This window comes from Chionomys nivalis, chromosome 3 (assembly GCF_950005125.1).
Source record: "Chionomys nivalis chromosome 3, mChiNiv1.1, whole genome shotgun sequence".
NCBI lineage: Eukaryota > Metazoa > Chordata > Mammalia > Rodentia > Cricetidae > Chionomys > Chionomys nivalis.
This window is the reverse complement of record NC_080088.1, coordinates 57,222,756-57,242,256: the sequence shown is the minus strand read 5'-3', so window position 1 is coordinate 57,242,256 and position 19,501 is coordinate 57,222,756. Positions and strand designations below refer to the sequence as shown.

At 40.6% G+C, this 19,501-nt stretch overlaps 2 protein-coding genes and 1 non-coding gene across 3 annotated transcripts; all 3 read left to right on the top strand.

Annotated features, from left to right (window-relative positions):
- Positions 1–78: 78 nt before the first annotated feature.
- Trmt10c (tRNA methyltransferase 10C, mitochondrial RNase P subunit) lies at positions 79–4,185 on the top strand. The gene is made up of 2 exons (XM_057765237.1): positions 79–322; positions 2,704–4,185. Exon 2 carries the CDS (start codon positions 2,726–2,728, stop codon positions 3,965–3,967), a length of 1,242 nt encoding a protein of 413 aa, XP_057621220.1. The 5' UTR covers positions 79–322; positions 2,704–2,725; the 3' UTR covers positions 3,968–4,185.
- LOC130872297 (small nucleolar RNA SNORA70) lies at positions 2,079–2,213 on the top strand. The gene has a single exon (XR_009056907.1). It is a non-coding gene; the product is annotated as a small nucleolar RNA SNORA70 (small nucleolar RNA).
- A 3,128-nt stretch (positions 4,186–7,313) lies between the features above and the next one.
- Positions 7,314–18,374, top strand: Pcnp (PEST proteolytic signal containing nuclear protein). The gene is made up of 5 exons (XM_057765287.1): positions 7,314–7,425; positions 11,118–11,332; positions 12,524–12,598; positions 15,216–15,271; positions 16,588–18,374. Exons 1-5 carry the CDS (start codon positions 7,362–7,364, stop codon positions 16,712–16,714), a joined length of 537 nt encoding a protein of 178 aa, XP_057621270.1. The 5' UTR covers positions 7,314–7,361; the 3' UTR covers positions 16,715–18,374.
- Positions 18,375–19,501: the final 1,127 nt, after the last annotated feature.

Genomic DNA, 19,501 nt, shown 5'->3' with positions numbered 1-19,501 from the left:
GCAGGGCTAGACGTCAGAGGCAGCGCCGGGAGGAAGAGGCGGGACTTCTGGCGGTGCGGGACTTCCGGCGACCGCGGCCGGAACACCTCGGCTCCTCTACGGCGTGTGCGGTGCCGGCGGAGGGGTGCTCTTCCGGGCCGCTCTTCGGGGCCGCTCTCCGGGGCCGCAGTTAGCGGGTCCCGACGCTCGGCCGCACTTCTTGTCCACGCGGGCTTCCCTCTGCCGGTGTTCTGGTGCTGCGTAGACCCGGTGGCTGTCCGGGATGCCGGCTGTGGAGCGTGTGTGCTGAGTACTGTCCAGAGGAAGCGGTGATTTAGAAATCGTAAGTAGTACAATGCCTGAAGGCCGTGTTTACCAAATCATCTCCTTTATTGGCATTAAAATGTAAGTTATTGGGGGCAGGAGAGACGGCTCAGCGCTTAAGACGTAGTGCTCTTGCAGAGGATTCGAACATGGTTTTCAGCACCCAATTCGTACAGCTCACAACAGGGCACACACCACACACACACTCTTCTAAAATAAAATTTAAAAAAATTAAATTAGCTTTTTATAATGTGTGGTGGTTCAGGCCTTTAACTATAATCTCAGGACTGAGGAGGCTGAGGCAGGAGATCTGTGGAGTTTGAGGCCACTGCGCTAAGGAGTGGAGAACTTGCAAAGAACTTTTCGAGGCAGGGTCTCTCTGACACATTTTTATTCCTAATACAATATAGTCTTTAGCTTCTAGTGGGGAAATTCGAGTGCTGCAAGGATTATTATAGGCACCAGGTGACAGAACACAGAGAAACCCGGACTCGAATAACCAGAAAGGAAACGAATAGGACTGATTGATCGAAAGTGTATAAAGATAAAGCTATGTGCAGCCGAAAAGACCAAGGGGGATATTATGAAAACCTGTTTAGGCCATATTCATGAACTTGGATCTAAACCGAACACAAAATTGTGATATTTTGGCGTGGGAGGAGTGCATCCGGGCATTTGTACGACCAGAGAACATGAGAACATCCGAGCGTGTGCAGGGTCATTGTAGGAAACCAAAGGTTGGAATTTTTCAGGAATTTTCTTTTCCCTTCATATTTTGCACTAGTTAACAAATTTTAGGCATATTTCTGTTTCGGAAGCACAGAGGCATCTGTGTGGCAGCTCTTTGGTGTCTATTAGCTGCCGCCTTATATAACTTTCCTGCTCTTTTGTCTTCCTCGGTGCTTTTATGAAGGATCTTGAGATTAGATATGTATCTGAAGGAGACTATAGCATCTTGTTCTCAGCTCTGTAATTGACATACAACTTTCCTTTCTAGTTATATTGATCCTCTAGGCCTGTTTCTATGCAAATCTAAGAAGGATGTTTGAGTTAACCTTTTGTTTAAAAATATGTTGATCCTAGCACTTGGGAGGCAGAGGCAGGCGGATCTCTGTGAGTTCGAGACCAGCCTGGTCTACAAGAGCTAGTTCCAGGACAGGCTCCAAAGCCACAGAGAAACCCTGTCTCGAAAAACCAAAAAAAAAAAAAAAAAACCAAAAAAAAAAAAAAACCAAAAATGTTGAAATTAGGGGCTGGAGAGATGGCTCAGCAGTTAGGAGTATTGGTTGTTCTTCCAGAGATCCTTGAGTTCAATTCCCAGCAATCACATGGTGGCTCACAACCATCTGTAAAGAGATCTGGTGCCCTCTTCTGGCATGCTTACATGCAGACAGAACACTATACATAATAAATAAAATAAAATCTTTTTAAAAATGTTGAAATTAATCTATAAAATAAGAACATGAAGCAGGGTGTGGGGATACATACTATAGTGCCAGTTATTTCAGAGACTGGGGCAGAGCAATGATACTGACAAGTTTAAAATCAGCCTGGTCAACATAAAAGCCTGGTCTCGCAAAAAATAAAAAATTTAAAAATAGACCAGTAAGTGATCACAAGCTTTGGTGCATAGGAGTTAAATTAGTAGGGAGGGGCTAGTAGGAGAAGAGGGAGTGGGAACTGCAGTCGGGATGTAATGCATGAGAGAATTAAATTAGTGGTGCATGTGCAACATCTAAGTTGATTCCCTTTGTGCTTCAGAAATCAGTTCCCTTCTGCAGCCAATTAAGCCGACCAACTTCCTTTCCTCATGGGGGTCTGGTGTGCAATGGTTGCAAACAACATTCTCCTTGGTAGTGTATGCAGCCTGTTGAATGTACAGGTTGCCCAAAGGGACCTTGGAGACAGTTTTCAAGTAGAAAATCTTGTCTCATCTCAATGCTATCTCCAACCTAGGCTGTACTAGACAAGTATTTGGGGATTTTTGGGGGAAGCCCCGGGGCACAGTGTTTCTATTGGTCAGGCCATCATGTCTATCCACACTAAACTGCAGAATGAAGAGTATGTGAGACCCTGTGTTGAGCCAACTTGGGGTTTCCTGACAGCCGGAAGATCACATCTTAGAGAAGTAGTGCTTCAAGTTCAACACAGATGAATTGAAAGCCATGGTAGCTACAATTGGCTCGTCCCTGATGGCTGTGGAGTCAAAATGTTCACAACTATCACCCCCCCTGGAGGAGTGCCAGACCCAGCTTTCCAAAGGCCTTCCCCTGACCTGAGTCCATATCCACTGGTCATGTGTACTAATACATCTCATTTGTCTGCCTGAGAAAGAAAGAAATCAGATTCACAGGGAGTTTTAAAATCTTTATCTAACTTAATTTCATTTTTCTTCTATAGGAGTTCTTCACATTTCTTCAAAATGAATGTTACTGTCCGATTCTCAAGACCTTTTGCCAGATTAATGTTGCCATTTACCATTCATAGGAAGAGAAGGAATTTATATTCAACAGTTCTGCAGAGATACATGTCTTCCAAAGCATCTTCTTTGTCCTGTCATAATAAGGACAGTACGTCCCCTCCAGAACAGCTAGAATTGGATAGGTGGAAAACTACAATGAAATCTAGCATTCAAGAAGATGGTGTCTCAATGGCCTCAGACAAAGGCGAAGATCCTCTAGCTGCCACCAGAGAATTAATTGAGATGTGGAGATTGCTTGGCAGACCAGTACCAGAATGTATCACTGAAGAAGAACTCAAAACCCTTATGGAATGTGCTTCTAAATCAGCCCAAAAAAAATACTTAAAGTTTTTGTATGGTAAAGAAATAAAGAAAAAAGCTGAGCAAATAAAGAAGGAAATGAAAGCAGAGGTCCGGGAAGAAGCAAAAAAGGCCAGGTTGCTAGAAACCACCAAGGGTAAAGAAAAACAGGACTTTATGTTTCTTCGACTCTGGGACCGGCAGATGAACATTGCATTGGGCTGGAAGGGCGTCCAGGCTATGCAGTTTGGACAGCCTTTGGTTTTTGACATGGATTATGAAAATTTTATGAAACCAGTTGAACTGCAGAATACTGTTTCTCAACTTCTAGAAAGTGAAGGGTGGAACAGAAAAAATATTGATCCTTTCCACATTTATTTCTGCAATCTTAAACTAGATAGTGCTTATCATAGACACTTAGTTAAACGTTACAGTGGAAAGTGGGACAAATTGCTCCTAACAGCAACAGAAAAGTCTCCCGTCGATGTATTTCCAAAGGACAGTATTATATATTTAACTGCAGATTCTCCTAATGTTATGACTACCTTCAAGCATGATAAAATTTATATAATTGGATCACTTGTTGATAAAAGTATACAGACAGGCATATCCCTGGCCAAGGCAAAACGGCTAAATCTAGCCACAGAACGTCTTCCACTGGATAAATATTTACAGTGGGATATCGGTAACAAAAACCTCACCTTAGATCAAATGATCCGTATTTTACTCTGCATGAAAAACACTGGTAACTGGGAAGAGGCTCTGAAGTTTGTTCCTAGGAGAAAGCACACTGGCTATTTGGAGGTCACTCAGCATTCTCAGGAGGATTTTACGAAGCTGAAGAAGACAAAGACACGGTCGTTTCTAGAAGGCTCCTTAAATGTACGCACACGGAAAAGGTGACCTAAAAGAAAATTTAATAGTGTAAGACATAAATAGATTGGAAATATAGTTCAAGTAAGGTATTTCTAAACGGAATTGTATTTTAAAAGTAGTCTTTCCAGACAGTTTTGTCTTTTTCTAATTTAAGTATCTGGGAAACTTTGAAAGTATATTTTATTTGTTGTAGGAACAATCAGAAATTATAGATTAATCTAGAATTGAACACAATAAAAGTTATATCATTGTAGCTTTTTTTTTTAACTCTTTGTTCTTGGGGGAGGGGGGCGGCGTACCACCCAGCACACAAGTAAATCACACAGAGTCTTATTTTTTTCTTACTAATGTCCGGTTACTTGGCTTGTTTCTAGGCAGCTTTTGTTTCTAGGTAGATTATCCCATCTACCTTTTGCCTCTAGGCTTTTTTTTTTTTTTTTTAAGGTTTGTTTATTATGTATACAGTATTCTCAGTGCTCTGCATATATGCCTGCAGGCCAGAAGAGGGCACCAGATCTCATTACGGATGCATGTAAGCCACCATGTGGTTGCTGGGGGTTGAACTCAGGATCTTTGGAAGAGCAGGCAGTGCTCTTAACCTCTGAGCCATCTCTCCAGCCCTGCCTCTAGGCTTTTATCTTTATCTATATACCTTTCATACTACTCCATGGCTTGGTGTATAGTTGGGTGGCTGGCCCCTGGAGTCCTCCTCCTTCTCTTGCTCTTAGATCTTCCAGATTTCTCCTCCTGTTTATACTCTGCCTGCCAGTCCTGCCTATCCTTTCTCCTGCTTTGTTGTTGGTCGCTTTATTAAGTGAATCAGGTATTCTAGACAAAGTGACACAGCTTCACAGAGTTAAACAAATGCAACATAAAAGAATGGAACACATCTTTATATCATTAAACAAATATTCCATAGCATAAGCAAATGTAACATATCTTCAACTAATATTCTATAACATAGCTTTTTTTTTTTAAATGGATTCTTTGAATGTCAGACTTTTTAGCTTGGGTTTTTTGGTTTGTTTGTTTGTTTGTTTGTTTGGTGTGTGTGTGTGTGTTTGGTGGGGGCTGTCTGAAGTAGCCTGTGCCAGTCTCAGTGTGCTGAGACTGATCTTCAGCTCCTGGTTCTCAGCTTCCACCTGCCAAATGATGCAATTATAGAGATGTACCACCATGCCTGGCTCCATTACACATATTCTTTATCCATGTCAGAAACTGTTCTCTGATGAGAAAATAGCTTAAACCTTTCTAAATTTGAAGTAGTAGTTATGAAATTAAAGCCTGTATATGATGCAGGGCATATTACTTAACACAATCTTGGTTATCCAAGTGTGGAGATAAAGCCAATTTTTTTGTCTTAGGATTGGGAGGTGGCTCAAAGGGCCTGCTCTGGCAGAGAACTTGAGTTTGGTTCCCAGTGCCACATCAGATGGTTTACAACCACCAGTAACTCCAGTTACAAAACAAAACAGGTGAGACTGTAGCCATACTTAATGCGTGTAATTCATTCAACACTAAATGAATCTACTAAAGGTTTCTAGGAGTTAACAAGAATCTCCTTGATAGAAAAGTGACTTGCTGTGGTTATTGTTAGGTAAAGACAAATACTAGAGCTAGCAAAGGGGCAGGAGAAACTACAAGATATTTTTTTCTTCTATTGTTTGTGTCTGTACACAGTAAGAGACAAGAATCTGGTACTAGCTTTTATTTTTAAATTCTCACAGTAGGATACTTTAACCTTGAAATAATAGGATGATTTGACCAATAGACAGCTATTAAACTAAAAGAAAATATCTTGAAAAAATATCAAGAAGTAAATAAATTGTAGCTCAAGCCAAGTCTGAGCATTGGGTTTGTGCTGGGGTATATTTAAACCTAGCTAGACACACAGCGGAGGGTGTCTTAACTAGGAGGCAGAGGCAGGCAGGTCTCTGTGAATTCGAAACCAGTCTGGTTTACAAGAGCTAGTTCCAGGATGGACACCAAAGCTACACAGAGAAACCCTGTCTGGGACCAGGGAGAGAAAAACCCACCACCTAGTTAGAAAAGGGACTAGAGTAGACACAAGGCGGAGATCCTCAGACCACAGTAGACCAAATTTCCTTTTTCCTTAGGCAGGTCAGTTCCTGCCTTTGAAAGTATATCTGTAGCACGAATAATAAAAACCCAGAGACAGATACTGGGTTCAAGCTGAAGATCAGAAAAACAAAACATCCAAGTCACTTGAGAAGCCTTAACTCTACCAAGGCTGAACAACTGCAGACTGAGCCCTGAGCCCCTTATTCCTCGCTGTTTATATTCCCCTCTAGTGCTGGGATTAAAGGTGTGAGCTGCCACCACCACCATCTGGATCTGTTTCTGCACTGATCTTGTGCAGCCCAGGGTGACTTTGAACTCACAGAGATTCATCCATCCGCCTCTGTCTCCCAAATCGTGACACCACTGCCTGGCCTTTATGGCTCAGTTTTACCCTTTGATCTTCAGGCAAGCTTTTTTTTTTTAATTATTAATTTATTTTTTGGTTTTTCCAGACAGGGTTTCTCTGTGTAACAGTCGTGGCTGTCCTGGAACTCACTTTGTAGACCAGGCTAGCTTCGAATTCACTGAGATACGCCTGCCTCTGCCTCTCAAGTGCTGGGATTAACACAACTGCCCGGTTGCAAGCTTTATTTATTAAAACAAAATATCACTATATGTATCGTTTTTTAAAATGTATTTTTACTTATGTGTGTGTGAGTATATGCAAGTGCGTGTGGGTACTCGCAGAGTTCAGGAGGTCGTCGGATTCCCAGGAGCTAGAGTGACAAGCGGTTGTGAACTACCCAACGTGGTACTGGGAATTCGTGGTCTTCTGGAAAAGCAGCAAGCGCCCTTAACCACCAACAATGCTTGCTTGCTTGGTGCAACTATACACTGAACTTTTCATGAGTGCAAACACCGAGGAAAAATTTCCACAACAGTTTCCGTAAGGCATTACTACGTGATCGTCCATACGTTGCTTTCCGAAGTCAGTACACAATTAAAAGGATAATGTCACATTAGACTGTCCAGATTAAACGGTAGTGTATGAAGGGTGTCAACACTAGACAGTGTTCGGAAACTGCTGAAATCTCTCCGTAAGGATACATACAGTCCTATCCCATAGATAATCCAATAACTAAAAGGAAGGAACAGCTACAACCACCCTTGAGCAAGCAAAAACCTAGATACACCAAGGGTTCCAACGTCACGCAACCCCGCCATCAGACATTCCAGCCCTCCAGAGCCCGCGGCAAGCCGATGACGTCACATCCGCCCCGGTCGGCCGCTCCAGGGCCGCTCTAGGCTGTGGTCTCGCTGGCCCGCCCGAAGCTTTATGGTTGCTGGGCGGGGCCGTGACGTCCTTGCCCGGGCTGCAGGGGGAGGCCGCGGCGGGAAGATGGCGGACGGGAAGGCGGGAGAGGACAAGCCAGAGAAGCCGCAGCGAGCCGGAGCCGCCGGAGGTGAACACAACCCCAGCGTCGCGGGCTGCGGGGGCTACTCCGGCCTTTCTTTGGGCTTCCCGGGGAGCGGGGGTGCTTAGGGCATCTCAAGCGCGGGCGGAGGCGGCGCTCGGCCCGGCTAGGGGCTGGGCACGCCCGGTGTGGCCCGCGGGGATCCAGGCCCACGTAGCCTTCTCAGAGGAGAGGCCGCCAGTTACCACCCGGCCCTGAGAAGGGAGGTGGGTGGCTGAGTTCGGGGTGGGAGCCAAACAAGAGAGACCTCAGGGCCCGCTGCGCACTCAGGCCCCCACGCGAGCCCCGAGCCGCCTCCGCGGCCGCTGGCCCCAAACCGGCTGTGCCCGGGAGCCGGCTTCTCGGTTACTCGTAGTTAATTACGTTTGTGCTCCCTTTTCACTGACGAGGTGGAAGACCCCAGCCCAGTCTTTGCTGTATTTTCAAATAGAGTATTTAAAAACCCTGCAGAGGGATAAGTCGAGGATGCAGGGGGAAGGGAATCTGGTTCAAGCTGCAAAAGCTTGAAATTAGGGTTTCATTCACTTTCTTTATAGTTATCTGTCTTGGGCTGCTATCAGCGGAGTCTGTGCCGGATGTTTAGTTGGCGTAGTAGGAAGGTGTGATCTTTCTGTAATTTGTCACGAAAATGAACTCCCATTATAACTATCCTCTCGTTCCTCCTACCCCCGTAATTTTTGATCGTGTGCTTAAAGGAAAAGAAGCAAGCAGTCTCTGCCCCTACGCCCTTTTGTCGTACCAATAAGTAACACGTGCGAGCAGATCATAATGTCTTGTTTAGAATGTTTTAATGTTTCACTATTCTAGCTCCCTTTGGCTTTAACGCTAAAAGATTTAAATGCGAGACTACATAGACTCAGCGCATAAAGGCGAATCATAGGGTCTACCAGGTTTGTTAATTGTCACGGCAGTAAAAATTACTAAGAAGATAAACGTAATGTTACTTTGGACTCAAAATTTGCTTCTTTAAACATATGTAGAGTGCTGTTAGTTGAGCCAGAGCCCCTCGTCGTCGTCGTCCTTTGTTTCTTTGAGATAGGATCTCATTTAGCTCTGGCTTCTTGTACTGAAATTACAGGCCCATGACCACTTTGTCAGGTCTTCTCACTAAATAAATAAACTAGTGAAATAGCTGATGAAAATATTTTAGTTCTTAGTTACCTTAGCCCTCCTCCACTGTTATTAAAGGTAGTTTAAAGGAAAACTATCGCGTATGGTATCTTAGATGGCTTTTTACTTAGAGAACTCTTTTAAGGTAAACAGTGTTTAGGGGGTTGTATAGATTACTTTGCTAGTCAGTATCAAAAAATTTTCGTCTTTGTTGGTAACTTACAATAACAGCCCCTTTCTGCTTAATTTTTCTCATGTCATATAGATCATTAACCTCAGACATAGTGAATTATGCAGAGGAATCATAACTGAACCCATACATATGAATGAATTGATAAGTTGGCAGCAAGTATTCAGCATTTTTGGGAAACTTTGTCCATACTTGGAACATTTCTTTTGTTGAACAGCCCACAGTGTTGGGAATAGAAGTACTTTTCCTATTCATTTATTCTTGTTATTGTATGTTATTGATGCTGGAGAATGAACCCAAGGCCTCATTTATGCTAAGGATGAACTTTACTGCTGCGTTCTACTCCAATAAACAATATATTCCCATAATTAAAGTTAGTATGTCTCTACTAGAGAGGCAGTTTGAACTTCCTTTCACTTCAGTCTATTTTGGAAGAGCCCTCTATTTTCCTTAAGACCGTTTTGATTAATGTTACATAGTTTAGCTTAAGTAGAAATTTAGAGAGCATCAACCTAATACATAATCATAGCCATTTTAAGTTATTGACGGTTATGCCAAGAGCTGCTTCAGTGATGTGCACATTTCCTGTGTTAAACACCGCTCGTGAAGGACTTGGATCCTTTTTTTATAACCCCACGTAAGGAAGCTACCAGTATGCACATGACTCATGATGGTACCTTTGTGAAATTACATTTTCTTACTAGGTATTTTTTTTCTTCTAAAGCAAAGTACCTATGTTTCCTAAAGCCCAACCCCCATCTCATCTATTCAGTGAAAAAAAAATTCTATTATTATGTATGACTTAATTGACATTAACCTACACCTTTTGTCTGCTATAAAGGAGACAGAAGTCTTCATTAAAATATATTTTATGCTTCAAAGCTACAGAGAAACCCAGTCTCAAAAAAAAATTATTTAAAATCTAACAATTTGTATTATTATGACTTACAAATATGTAAGTGCTTTTCTTATTTAAAAATGATTGTTCATTTGTTCATTAAAATTAACACTACTAAAAAATATTCACAGTATTAATCTGTAGTCATTCACCATAAAAGCCCATGATCCCAGCTGCCCTGGAGATGAAGCAGGAGGCGTGCAAGTTACAGACAGCATAGTGGGACATGTCTGGAAATGAGAAAACTGTTTGGACATGTAGGTCAGTGGTGCGGCCCTTGCATGGCATATACGAGGCCCTGTGTCCAAACCTTGGTGCCACAAAGTACTAATTAATCTAAAGATGCATCCTTCTCAAACTATGGATCTAGACTTGTAGTCTTGAGTCTTAGATATTTTTTACTTTGTCAGTTACTGTGTTTACACCCCTACCCTAACTCCCATTCTGGCTTTGCCCCATTTTTTTATTGAACTTGCCAAGACAGTCACTTAGAGTGTCTTCTGTTTTGCTACAAGTAAGTTTGACTCGTTGTCACAGAGTATATCCTGTAGGGTAGAATTGGAGAGAAAAAGATGGCCAGTTTTTTATGTCTTTCCAGTGTGTTCTTAAATAGTCTTATATAATTGATTTAATACACATACAAACAAAATTATTGAAATACATCTTGCTTCCTACATCTACATATATATGTGTACTCTCTTAAAATTAAGATTAGCTCTTTCATTCATGAGGAAATATAAGTGTATATTGACTTATAACTATACTTGGAATAGCCCTTACAGGTAGCTTAACACAGGTGCTAGCCCAGCTTTTGGAGTAGGGTGGACTCTCAAGATGACCGTTAAGTTCTTTTTCAACTCCATAGGTTATGTAAGGTGTATCTTAAGAACCTAACTAGCTGGGGATGTAGCTCAGTGTAGAGTGCTTGCCTTGTATATGCATAGCCCTGTGTTCAGTATGGTAAAGGAGGGAAAAAGCTGTAGAATGAATTCACAGTGTAGTTTAAGTTAACAGTGGTCATGTTCATGATTAGATGTTTTGTGTAATTAGCTCTTCATTACTAAAACTATTATTTGCCAGATGTTTTATCTTGCCACATGATTGAATATTTACAAGTTAGCTTGTATAAAAGAATTTGTTGATCGTAATTTCTGGACATCAAAATTCCACAAATGGAACCAAGATTAATGTACAACTAATAGGATAATGTTTAGCTGAAGGGTGTTTACTTTTTGTGAACTCTGTGTTTATAATTTTAAATTGCTCTGTATTTTATGCTAGTTAATTCATGGGAGCCTCTTGTACTGCCACACAATCTCAGTTCCTGCTATATGCTCTAACAAACAGTGGAAGAGACTGTTGGGTCAGTAGGTGACAACTGCAGAGGTATCTTCCTTGTAAAGATGCTTTTTGAGGTTGCTGCTCCCATCAATCTGCTCAGTAAAAATAGCTCATCTTGGTAAGTTGTTTCGACTTCACCAGGACCTGAAGAAGAAGCAGAAAAACCTGTGAAAACTAAGACTGTTTCTTCCAGTAATGGAGGGGAAAGTTCCAGTCGCAGCGCTGAAAAGCGATCGGCTGATGAAGAAGCTGCAGACCTCCCAACAAAGCCTACAAAGATCTCCAAGTTTGGATTTGCCATAGGTAGTCAGACGACAAAGAAAGCATCAGCCATCTCCATCAAACTTGGATCAAGTGTGAGTTGTTTTATGTCTGGTATTGTAATAGCCCTTAAAGATTTGTTACATCAGTCTGCTCTTCTTAGTATGGGTGTATATATAGTTAAATAAGAGTTCAAAAGGTAAGTCGCTTTAAGTGACTCCGAACTTACATGTAAGTGGTCAAAAAGTAATGAACACTTTAGGAAAGGTCCATGAATTCTATCTCAAAGCAGTTGAAGAAGAAGGTATATTGTAATGAATATATGATTTTTAAAGTAATCATTTAGGATTTTTTTAGTTGAATAAAATCTCTGAAAATATTAAATTTTAGGAATTAATTTTTTTAACATGGTATATTAAAAAGTAGTGTAGTGTGGAGCTGCAGGCCTGCTTTTCGTCCTGCCCGGCTCCCGCACGGCTAGCTTTATACCAGAAATAATTACACGGAAACTGTATTCTTTTAAAGACTGCTTGGCCCATTAGCTCTAGCCTTTACTGGCTAATTCTCATATAACGATCAACCCATTTCTAATAATCTGTGTAGCATCAGTCTTACCGGGAAAGATTCAGCATGTCTAACCTGGCGGCTTGCTTCATCGCGTCTGGCTCTGAGAGGAGCTGCCCTGCATCTGCCCAGGAGAGGGGAGCATGGCATCTGTCTCTCAGAGGATCTGCCCTGCATCTGAGCTCACTTCCTCTTCCTCCCAGCATTCTATTCTGTCTACTCCACCCACCTAAGGGATGGCCTATCAAATGGGCCAAGGCAGTTTGTTTATTGACAAATGACCTTCCTCCATCAAAGTAGTAAATTGTATTGGCTGTAGCTCTACTGTAGAGTATATGCTTAGCATCTGAGAGGCTAAAGGTAGAACGTAACTGGTAGAGAAACTCAGTGTGATGCCCCTTGATTCTGAAGGAGCTGCGTAGTCATATTAAGGTTACTGTGGGCCAGAGTAGCAATTACTAGTCATTTCTTCTGTGTGCGTCCCTTAGCTTAACTAATACTAAATTATAAATCCTAACTATTAGATACATGGAATTAATAAAGTAAAACTTAGCTGCTGGTAACCCTTGTTTTCAAAGATAAGATAGTTTTGCTCAAAATATACTGAGTTTCTTACTGTGAAAGCTTATGAAAAATTTGAGTCTTCTAAGAACAATTGTTTTTGATTAAATAAACCTATATAAATTTTATTTGTGATATTCTGTTAAATATTTCTTCTTCAGAAGCCTAAGGAAACGGTTCCAACTCTTGCTCCAAAAACCCTTTCAGTAGCAGCAGCTTTCAATGAAGATGAAGATGTAAGTTAATACTGTTTTAGTTTAGTTTATTTTTAAAAGTGTGTGAGAGATGTGTGCCATGAAAGGCACGTGTGTCATGTTATGCATGTGGAAGTCAGGAGACCCCTTCTCGGGGGTGGTTCTTTCCTTTTGTCCTAGGATTGCCAGGCTTGCGTGGCAAGCTTCTTTACCTACTGAGCCACCCTGCTGGCCCTTATTTTCCTTTAACTACTCCCTTTAAGAAGATAATGGGGGCTTGGTAGTAAGGAGCATGCACTGTTCTTTCAGAGGACCAAGAGTTCAGTTCCTGAGAGCTGGCTCACTAACACCTGTAACTCCAGCTCCAGGGGATTCAGCTCCTTTGGCTTGCACAGGCACCTGCACACACATGCACATACCCATACAACACACACATACTCTTACATCCACACATGTAATTAAAAATAATAAACTTTTTTATAGAGATAAGGATAGTAATGAAAAATTGGAGTTTGTACTAATGGTATTTAAATTGATATCAGTAAAATAGTATTAGTAAATTTCTGTATTAAAATAGTATTAGTAAAATTTTCTAAGAAAATTGGATATTTCCTTTTTTTTTTTTTTCTCCCTTTGTACTGAGCTTAATGCCTTGTGTATGCCAGGCAACTATTCTACCACTGAGATACATACCCAAAACTAAAAATTTGATGGGTCTGTTTGTTGGTTTAAGTGTATCATAAATATTGCTAATTTTTAGGCAAGAAACTTAAGAATCAAGTCAGATGCTTATAATGAATACTAGGAACATGGTCATTCAAATGTGTAGAGGTCAAAAAACCACTTGCTGGGTTAGTTCTTTGACCATGTGGGTCCTGGGGATTGAATATAGGTTGTCTGGCTTGGTGGCAGGTACCTTTACTCACTGAGCTCTCTGCAGCCTTCTCATGCCTGACCTCAGTATTGCTGCCTTTGGTGATGTCACTTGTGCTCAGAAGTTAGAAAGAGCGGCTATAGAGTGCTGCATGGTGTATCTGTAGCAGGAAGTACAGTGCAGATGATTCTGCTAGAACTTCCTCTTAATGAGTGTGTTCAGAGTGAGCCTGAGGTCTCCATCTGTTATTCTGTCCGTCCCAGTTCTCTCCTGCTCCTTATCGTGTTGATATCCTGTTATACTCATGGATTTTAGTGGAAATTTCCAGGGTATTTTTCCTTTGTGAAAGACTCACCATATCTCAGGCTGACTGGCCTGGAACTTGATATATAGCTGAGGATGACTTTGAATTTCAGCTCCTCTTGCCTCCACCTCTCATGTGTTGGGATTACAGAAATGTACCACCATACCCATACAAACCATACACATCTTATGTGGTGTGGAGGGTCAAACCTGACTAGAGCCCTGTGCATAGTAGACAAGCTGGAATTAAAGGAATGGGGCACTGCTCTTGACTGTTTTGTCTTTGAGGCAGAAACTCTTACAGCTAGGGCTAGCCCTGAACTCGCTCTACCATACTCATACTCAGCCAATGAAACATTTGGATATGTACAAGACCAGAAGGAAGACACCCTGGGAAGTAGGGAAAGTATACAAATTGGAAGTATACATATAGGAAGCTGTTGGTGCCTATAATGCAGCCGTGCTTTGTGTGTAATGTCTTAACAGTATGGCTGTCTCTTTTATATGCTTCTCCTGTGTGCCTTTGCAATGTGGATTTATTTATTTGTGCTACTGGAGAAGAGTACCTAAGTATACCCTGCCCATCCCCCAAGAGTGGATTCAAAATTTTTCTGTTGTGAATATATATTTTGATATTTGCTTGAAACACTTACTCGTAAACATTTAGGCAGATTCCATGCCTTTGCCAAAGTGAAAAGTGTACCAGAAAGCGTGAAGTTCATGTGTCTCTTTGACATACTTGGGTTTTTTGTTTTGTTTTGTTTTTTGTTTGTTTGTTTTTTTTTTTTTTTGAGACAGGGTTTCCCTGTGGTTTTGGAGCCTGTCCTGGAACTAGCTCTTGTAGACCAGGCTGGTCTCGAACTCACAGAGATCCTCCTGCCTCTGCCTCCCGGAGTGCTGAGATTAAAGGCGTGCGCCACCACCGCCCGGCTCATATTTGTTATTTTAGCTTGGTTATAGTTGGAGGTTTTTGAGGAACCTTTTGTATTGTGTTCTGACTGTACAGATAATCTACATCCTTGCTTTGAGTTACCTTCTCTTTATCCTTCCCCAAATTTGTTTTTGTGAAAAAGGCTTTTAAGAAATATTTAAAGTGTGTGTGGAGGGTGAGGCGCTCCGAGAGGATTGAGACAGCAGGTCCCCTGCAGCCACAGTTACAGCTGTTGGAAGCTGCCAGGCATGGGTGCTAGAACAGAATTCAGGTCCCCTGGAAGACCAGAACGTGCTCTTAGCCTTTGAGCGGTCTCTTCATCCTCCTTCACTGAAGTACTTTTGAGCCATAACAAAGAATAAAAAGTAAGCAAAAGTGAGAAGGCTCAGGCATAGTGGCACACACACTGTGCATGCAGGCCAGAACTCTTAATTAGTCTCCATGTTCATTTGTTTGTTTTGAGACAGGCCCCTAGTGATCTGGAACTTAATGATTTGTTTAGACCAAGTGAATTAGTAATTTTTATTCATCTCAATTTACTTGTTTTACAGAGTGAGCCAGAAGAAATGCCTCCAGAAGCAAAGATGAGGATGAAGAATATTGGAAGGTAACCATAGTTTTTCATAGTTATTACAGAACCCTAAGGAAGTCAAGGGAAAGAATAAGTTGCACACATTTTACATGAATCCATAGTATGCCCATCTGATACTACAAAGAATTTAAATCTCTCCACGAGCTTTAAAGTGTATGATGCAAATAGGAGCAGTCCGACTGGCTGCCAGTTGTCATATTTGCTAGAAAGTAAGAAATACATCTGATACTGTTACCAGGTCCAAGTGAAACACACACACAGGTTTTGTTTTTTTTGTTTTTTTTTTTTTTTGGTTTTTCGAGACAGGGTTTCTCTGTAGCTTTGAAGCCTGTCCTGGAACTAGCTCTTGTAGACCAGGCTGGCCTCGAACTCACAGAGATCCGCCTGCCTCTACCTCCCGAGTGCTGGGATTAAAGGCGTGCGCCACCACCACCCAGCTACAGTTTTTTATTGTTATATTTATTTTTAGCTCAGTATATAGACCAGGTTGGACTTGAACTCAGAGATCCGCCTGCCTCTGCCTCCCGAGTGCTGGGATTAAAAGTGTGTCCACCACACCCGGCTTACACATGGCTTAAGTGTAAGACTGAAACTGGACTTCACATAAAACACGACACTGCACATTTCTTTCTTGTTTCACATCTTTGGATTTTGTTTCATTTTTATAAATGTTGGTGATAAGCCACCAAATTAATTTTTTAACCTTATTTGTGGGTCTTAGGTCACTCTGCTACAGATTATTTTGTTTGTTTGCTGTAGTGCTGGGAATTGAACCCAGGGTCTGGTAATCTGGATAACTATTCTACAACTGAGTTTATACCTCAGAGCTGTATAGCTCTCAGGCAGCAGTACTAGAGCTGCAGTGGTGTCTACTGTTAACTATATATAAGTATTACCTTAAATGTGTATTGAAAACTACACGTTTGGTTGTGGAATTTCGTTCAGTGGTAGAGCTCTTGGCCAAGATAGAGTAGTCCCTAGACTTTCCACAAAAGGAAAAAAATATCAGGGTGGGCCTAGAGAGGTACATGCCTTTAATCCTCACACTCAAGGCAGAGGCAAGTGGATCTCTGAATTCCAGAATAGTCTGAGCTAAAAGACACTGTCTTCAAAGGTCACAACATTGCAAAACTCTAGGCTCCCCTTTATACTACTGTCCTCAACTGCAGACATATTGAATGTGAAGTCTTAACCCTGTAAAGAAAGGACATTGTAAAAATTGCTACAGGGGCTCCTGATGATCTGTATTTATAATGAATGCTAAGCAAATATAAATAAATTTAAAACAGACCAAAACAACAATTTGAATAAATTGCATTTCTTTTACACAGGGACACACCAACATCAGCTGGACCAAACTCCTTTAATAAAGGAAAGCATGGCTTTTCCGATAATCAGAAGCTATGGGAGCGAAATATAAAATCTCATCTTGGAAATGTACATGACCAAGACAATTAAATGAAGTGTTTTGCGATTGGGGTGTGGGTGGGTGCAGTTAGAAGGAACAGTCTCCTTTTGTAAAGAATGGTGTAAGACTAGCTTTGGAGCCGTTTTTTCTTTTCCTTTTTCTTCTTTTTATTTTATTTTTTTTTAAGATTGAGTGGTACACTAATAAATGAGAGTTTGAAATTAGAGGTAATTTATGTTTTATATACAGATTTCAAGACATTTGCTAATTTTGTAGTTTCATGTGATTAGTTTCCAAAGGTTACAGATAATAAAGAAATCAGAAGTGGTACCTTTCTAAGAATTGCATATTTTTTTAGACACAACTATTAGCACATTAAGAGGGAAGCCAAAAGTCACTGTCTACTTAAAACTGAGCAGTTCCTCTCCTGTGTCCACTCCCTCGTTACCTGAACTGTCTGGCTACCAGGAGCAGCCTTGTAGAGAGGGAGTATTGGATTGAGAAGACAACGTTCCTGGACTATCAACTGAAAGTAAATTTAGATAAAATTAAAATAAATAAACCTTTTCCTATGGGCAGTTCATTTTGTTTTGGGTTGTCATATACTAGTATTGCATCGCTATCAGTGAGTATAGACGCTTTGCTCTTTAAAAAACATTTTTTGTCAAAAATTCTTATGTGAAGTATTAAAAATAGCCCACTTCACTTTAATGGAAATTGTCTCCATTCAGGAGTCTTCAATGAACACTATTTGCTACCAAAGTAAATCAGTATTTTGAATGTGCTTCTCTTGGTTTTTATTCTAGTTCCTATAAGCATTTCCACCAGAACTTGAGGCAAATCATAAGGAAGCTGTTTCTTTTAAAGTAAAAAATCCCACCAAAAATATAAATGTACATACTACTTTAAGTATTTGACTGGTTTTTATTTTTAAAAGGTTTAAATACCAAAAAAAGGGGGGAAAGATATAACATTGTATGAAGACAGATAAGGCAATGCACTTTCTGTGACTTTTGAAACATTTAAGTTACTAACTCATTAGCTCCAATTTGAATTGAACTCACAAGATTTGTACAACTCCATGACTTACTTTAAGTATATACATATTGGCCAGTGGTTTCAAAAGCACATTTTAATGACTGAAATAAGACAGAAAATGCTTCTTCAAACACATTTTCATTATGAAGTCTCTCAATAATCTTAGATTTGTGTATTGCTGGTGTTTGTATTTTTTATTGTATATGGGCTTTTTTTGATGTGACAGTTAATGCATCTTTAACAGTCACAGACAAAATAAATGATGAGGTTTCCTTGAAAATGACAACGTTGAATTTGGAGGCAGCTTCAGTGGTTTTCATTGGTGGCAGTTATTCACGAGGCATTTTTAATGTAATAACTTCCAAGAAGCAGCCTGCGAATATTCATAACACTTTGTTCATTGTATTTAAGTTTACTTAATAAGCCCCAAGTAAAACAATGGAAATGTACATAGCACTGTTAGTTCTTACATGGTTTAAATATATCAAGATACATAAATTTAACTTTTATGTCGGCAAACTGTTCATTTGTCCATTTTACTGTTTGTTGAAATAGCATCTCTCCTACATATTTACTTGACTCAAATGACATTAACCTGAGGTCAAGGTGAGGAGAGAGAGACGACTGAGCTGAATGTCTTTACTAAAATTACAATAAATTTTGTCAAACTTGGTAGTGGTTTTCTTTTTTATTTCATTTAATAATTTCTTCCTGTGTCTTTGAAAACATTTTAGAAAGTATTTTCTATGTATGGCATGCTGTCATGTTTGGGAGAATGAAAACACCACCTTTTTAGATGCCTGTTTCCAGAACCTCTTACATACTGGCCATTAGACATTTGTAGAGGATATTAGCGTTATCTGGTGCTCTACCTTACACTGTTCTGCTGGTCTTCACATTCCATGTACAACACTGTTACACCCCCAATCCAAGAGCCAATTCATTGTCAATTCATGGCTTGTCTTCATTTATTCTTTTTTTTTTTTTTTTTTTTTTACATTTTCTTCCTCATTTTTTAATTTATTTTTTTTAATGAGCTCTACATTTTTCTCTGCTCCCTTCCCTGGCTCTCCCCTCCCCCCTTCAACCCTCCCCCAAGGTCCCCATGCTCCCAGTTTACTCAGGAGATCTTGTCTTTTTCTACTTCCCATGTAGATTACATCTATGTAAGTCTCTCTTAGTGTCCGCATTGTTGTCTAGTTCTCTGGGATTGTGGTATGTAGACTAGTTTTCTTTGCTTTATGTTTCAAAACCACCTATGAGTGAGTACATGTGATAATTGTCTTTCTGTGTCTGGGTTACCTCACTCAAAATAATGTTTTCTAGCTCCATCCATTTTCCTGCAAAATTAAAGATGTCATTTTTTCTGCTGTGTAGTACTCCATTGTGTAAATGTACCACATTTTCCTTATCCCATTTATTCTTTTCACATGTATTTATTGTGGGTGCCTAAAGCCTTAACTCATTATTCTTTATCAATAAAAAATCGGGTTGTCAGATATTGGAGTAAGACCCTGAAAGATAAGAGAAGCAGGAGAGCAGCCACCAGTGAGTTACTACTTCTGTTCCTTCCTCCTTAAAGGGCCAAGATCCTCAGCTCTGCCTTCCGATGAGTTCTGTCTCCCATCTGTCTACAGTTCTCCAAAACTCTGTGGTTAATTTTGGGCAACTAGTGGCTGGTTCTGTCCTCTGACTCCAAGAAAGCTTTATTTTTCAGAACAATCAAAATATCATTCAAGGTGCCCATGCACCTGTGCCAATGTACACATGTCGAAGGTCAGAGGACAGCTTGCAGGAGT

Excerpts from the sequence above, each read along its gene's own strand:
- Trmt10c (XM_057765237.1), top strand. The coding sequence starts at position 2,726 with ATGAATGTTACTGTCCGATTCTCAAGACCTTTTGCCAGATTAATGTTG.
- Pcnp (XM_057765287.1), top strand. The coding sequence starts at position 7,362 with ATGGCGGACGGGAAGGCGGGAGAGGACAAGCCAGAGAAGCCGCAGCGA. Across the intron at positions 7,426-11,117 it reads GCGAGCCGGAGCCGCCGGAG|GACCTGAAGAAGAAGCAGAA; the intron begins GTGAACACAACC and ends CGACTTCACCAG. Across the intron at positions 11,333-12,523 it reads CCATCAAACTTGGATCAAGT|AAGCCTAAGGAAACGGTTCC; the intron begins GTGAGTTGTTTT and ends TTTCTTCTTCAG.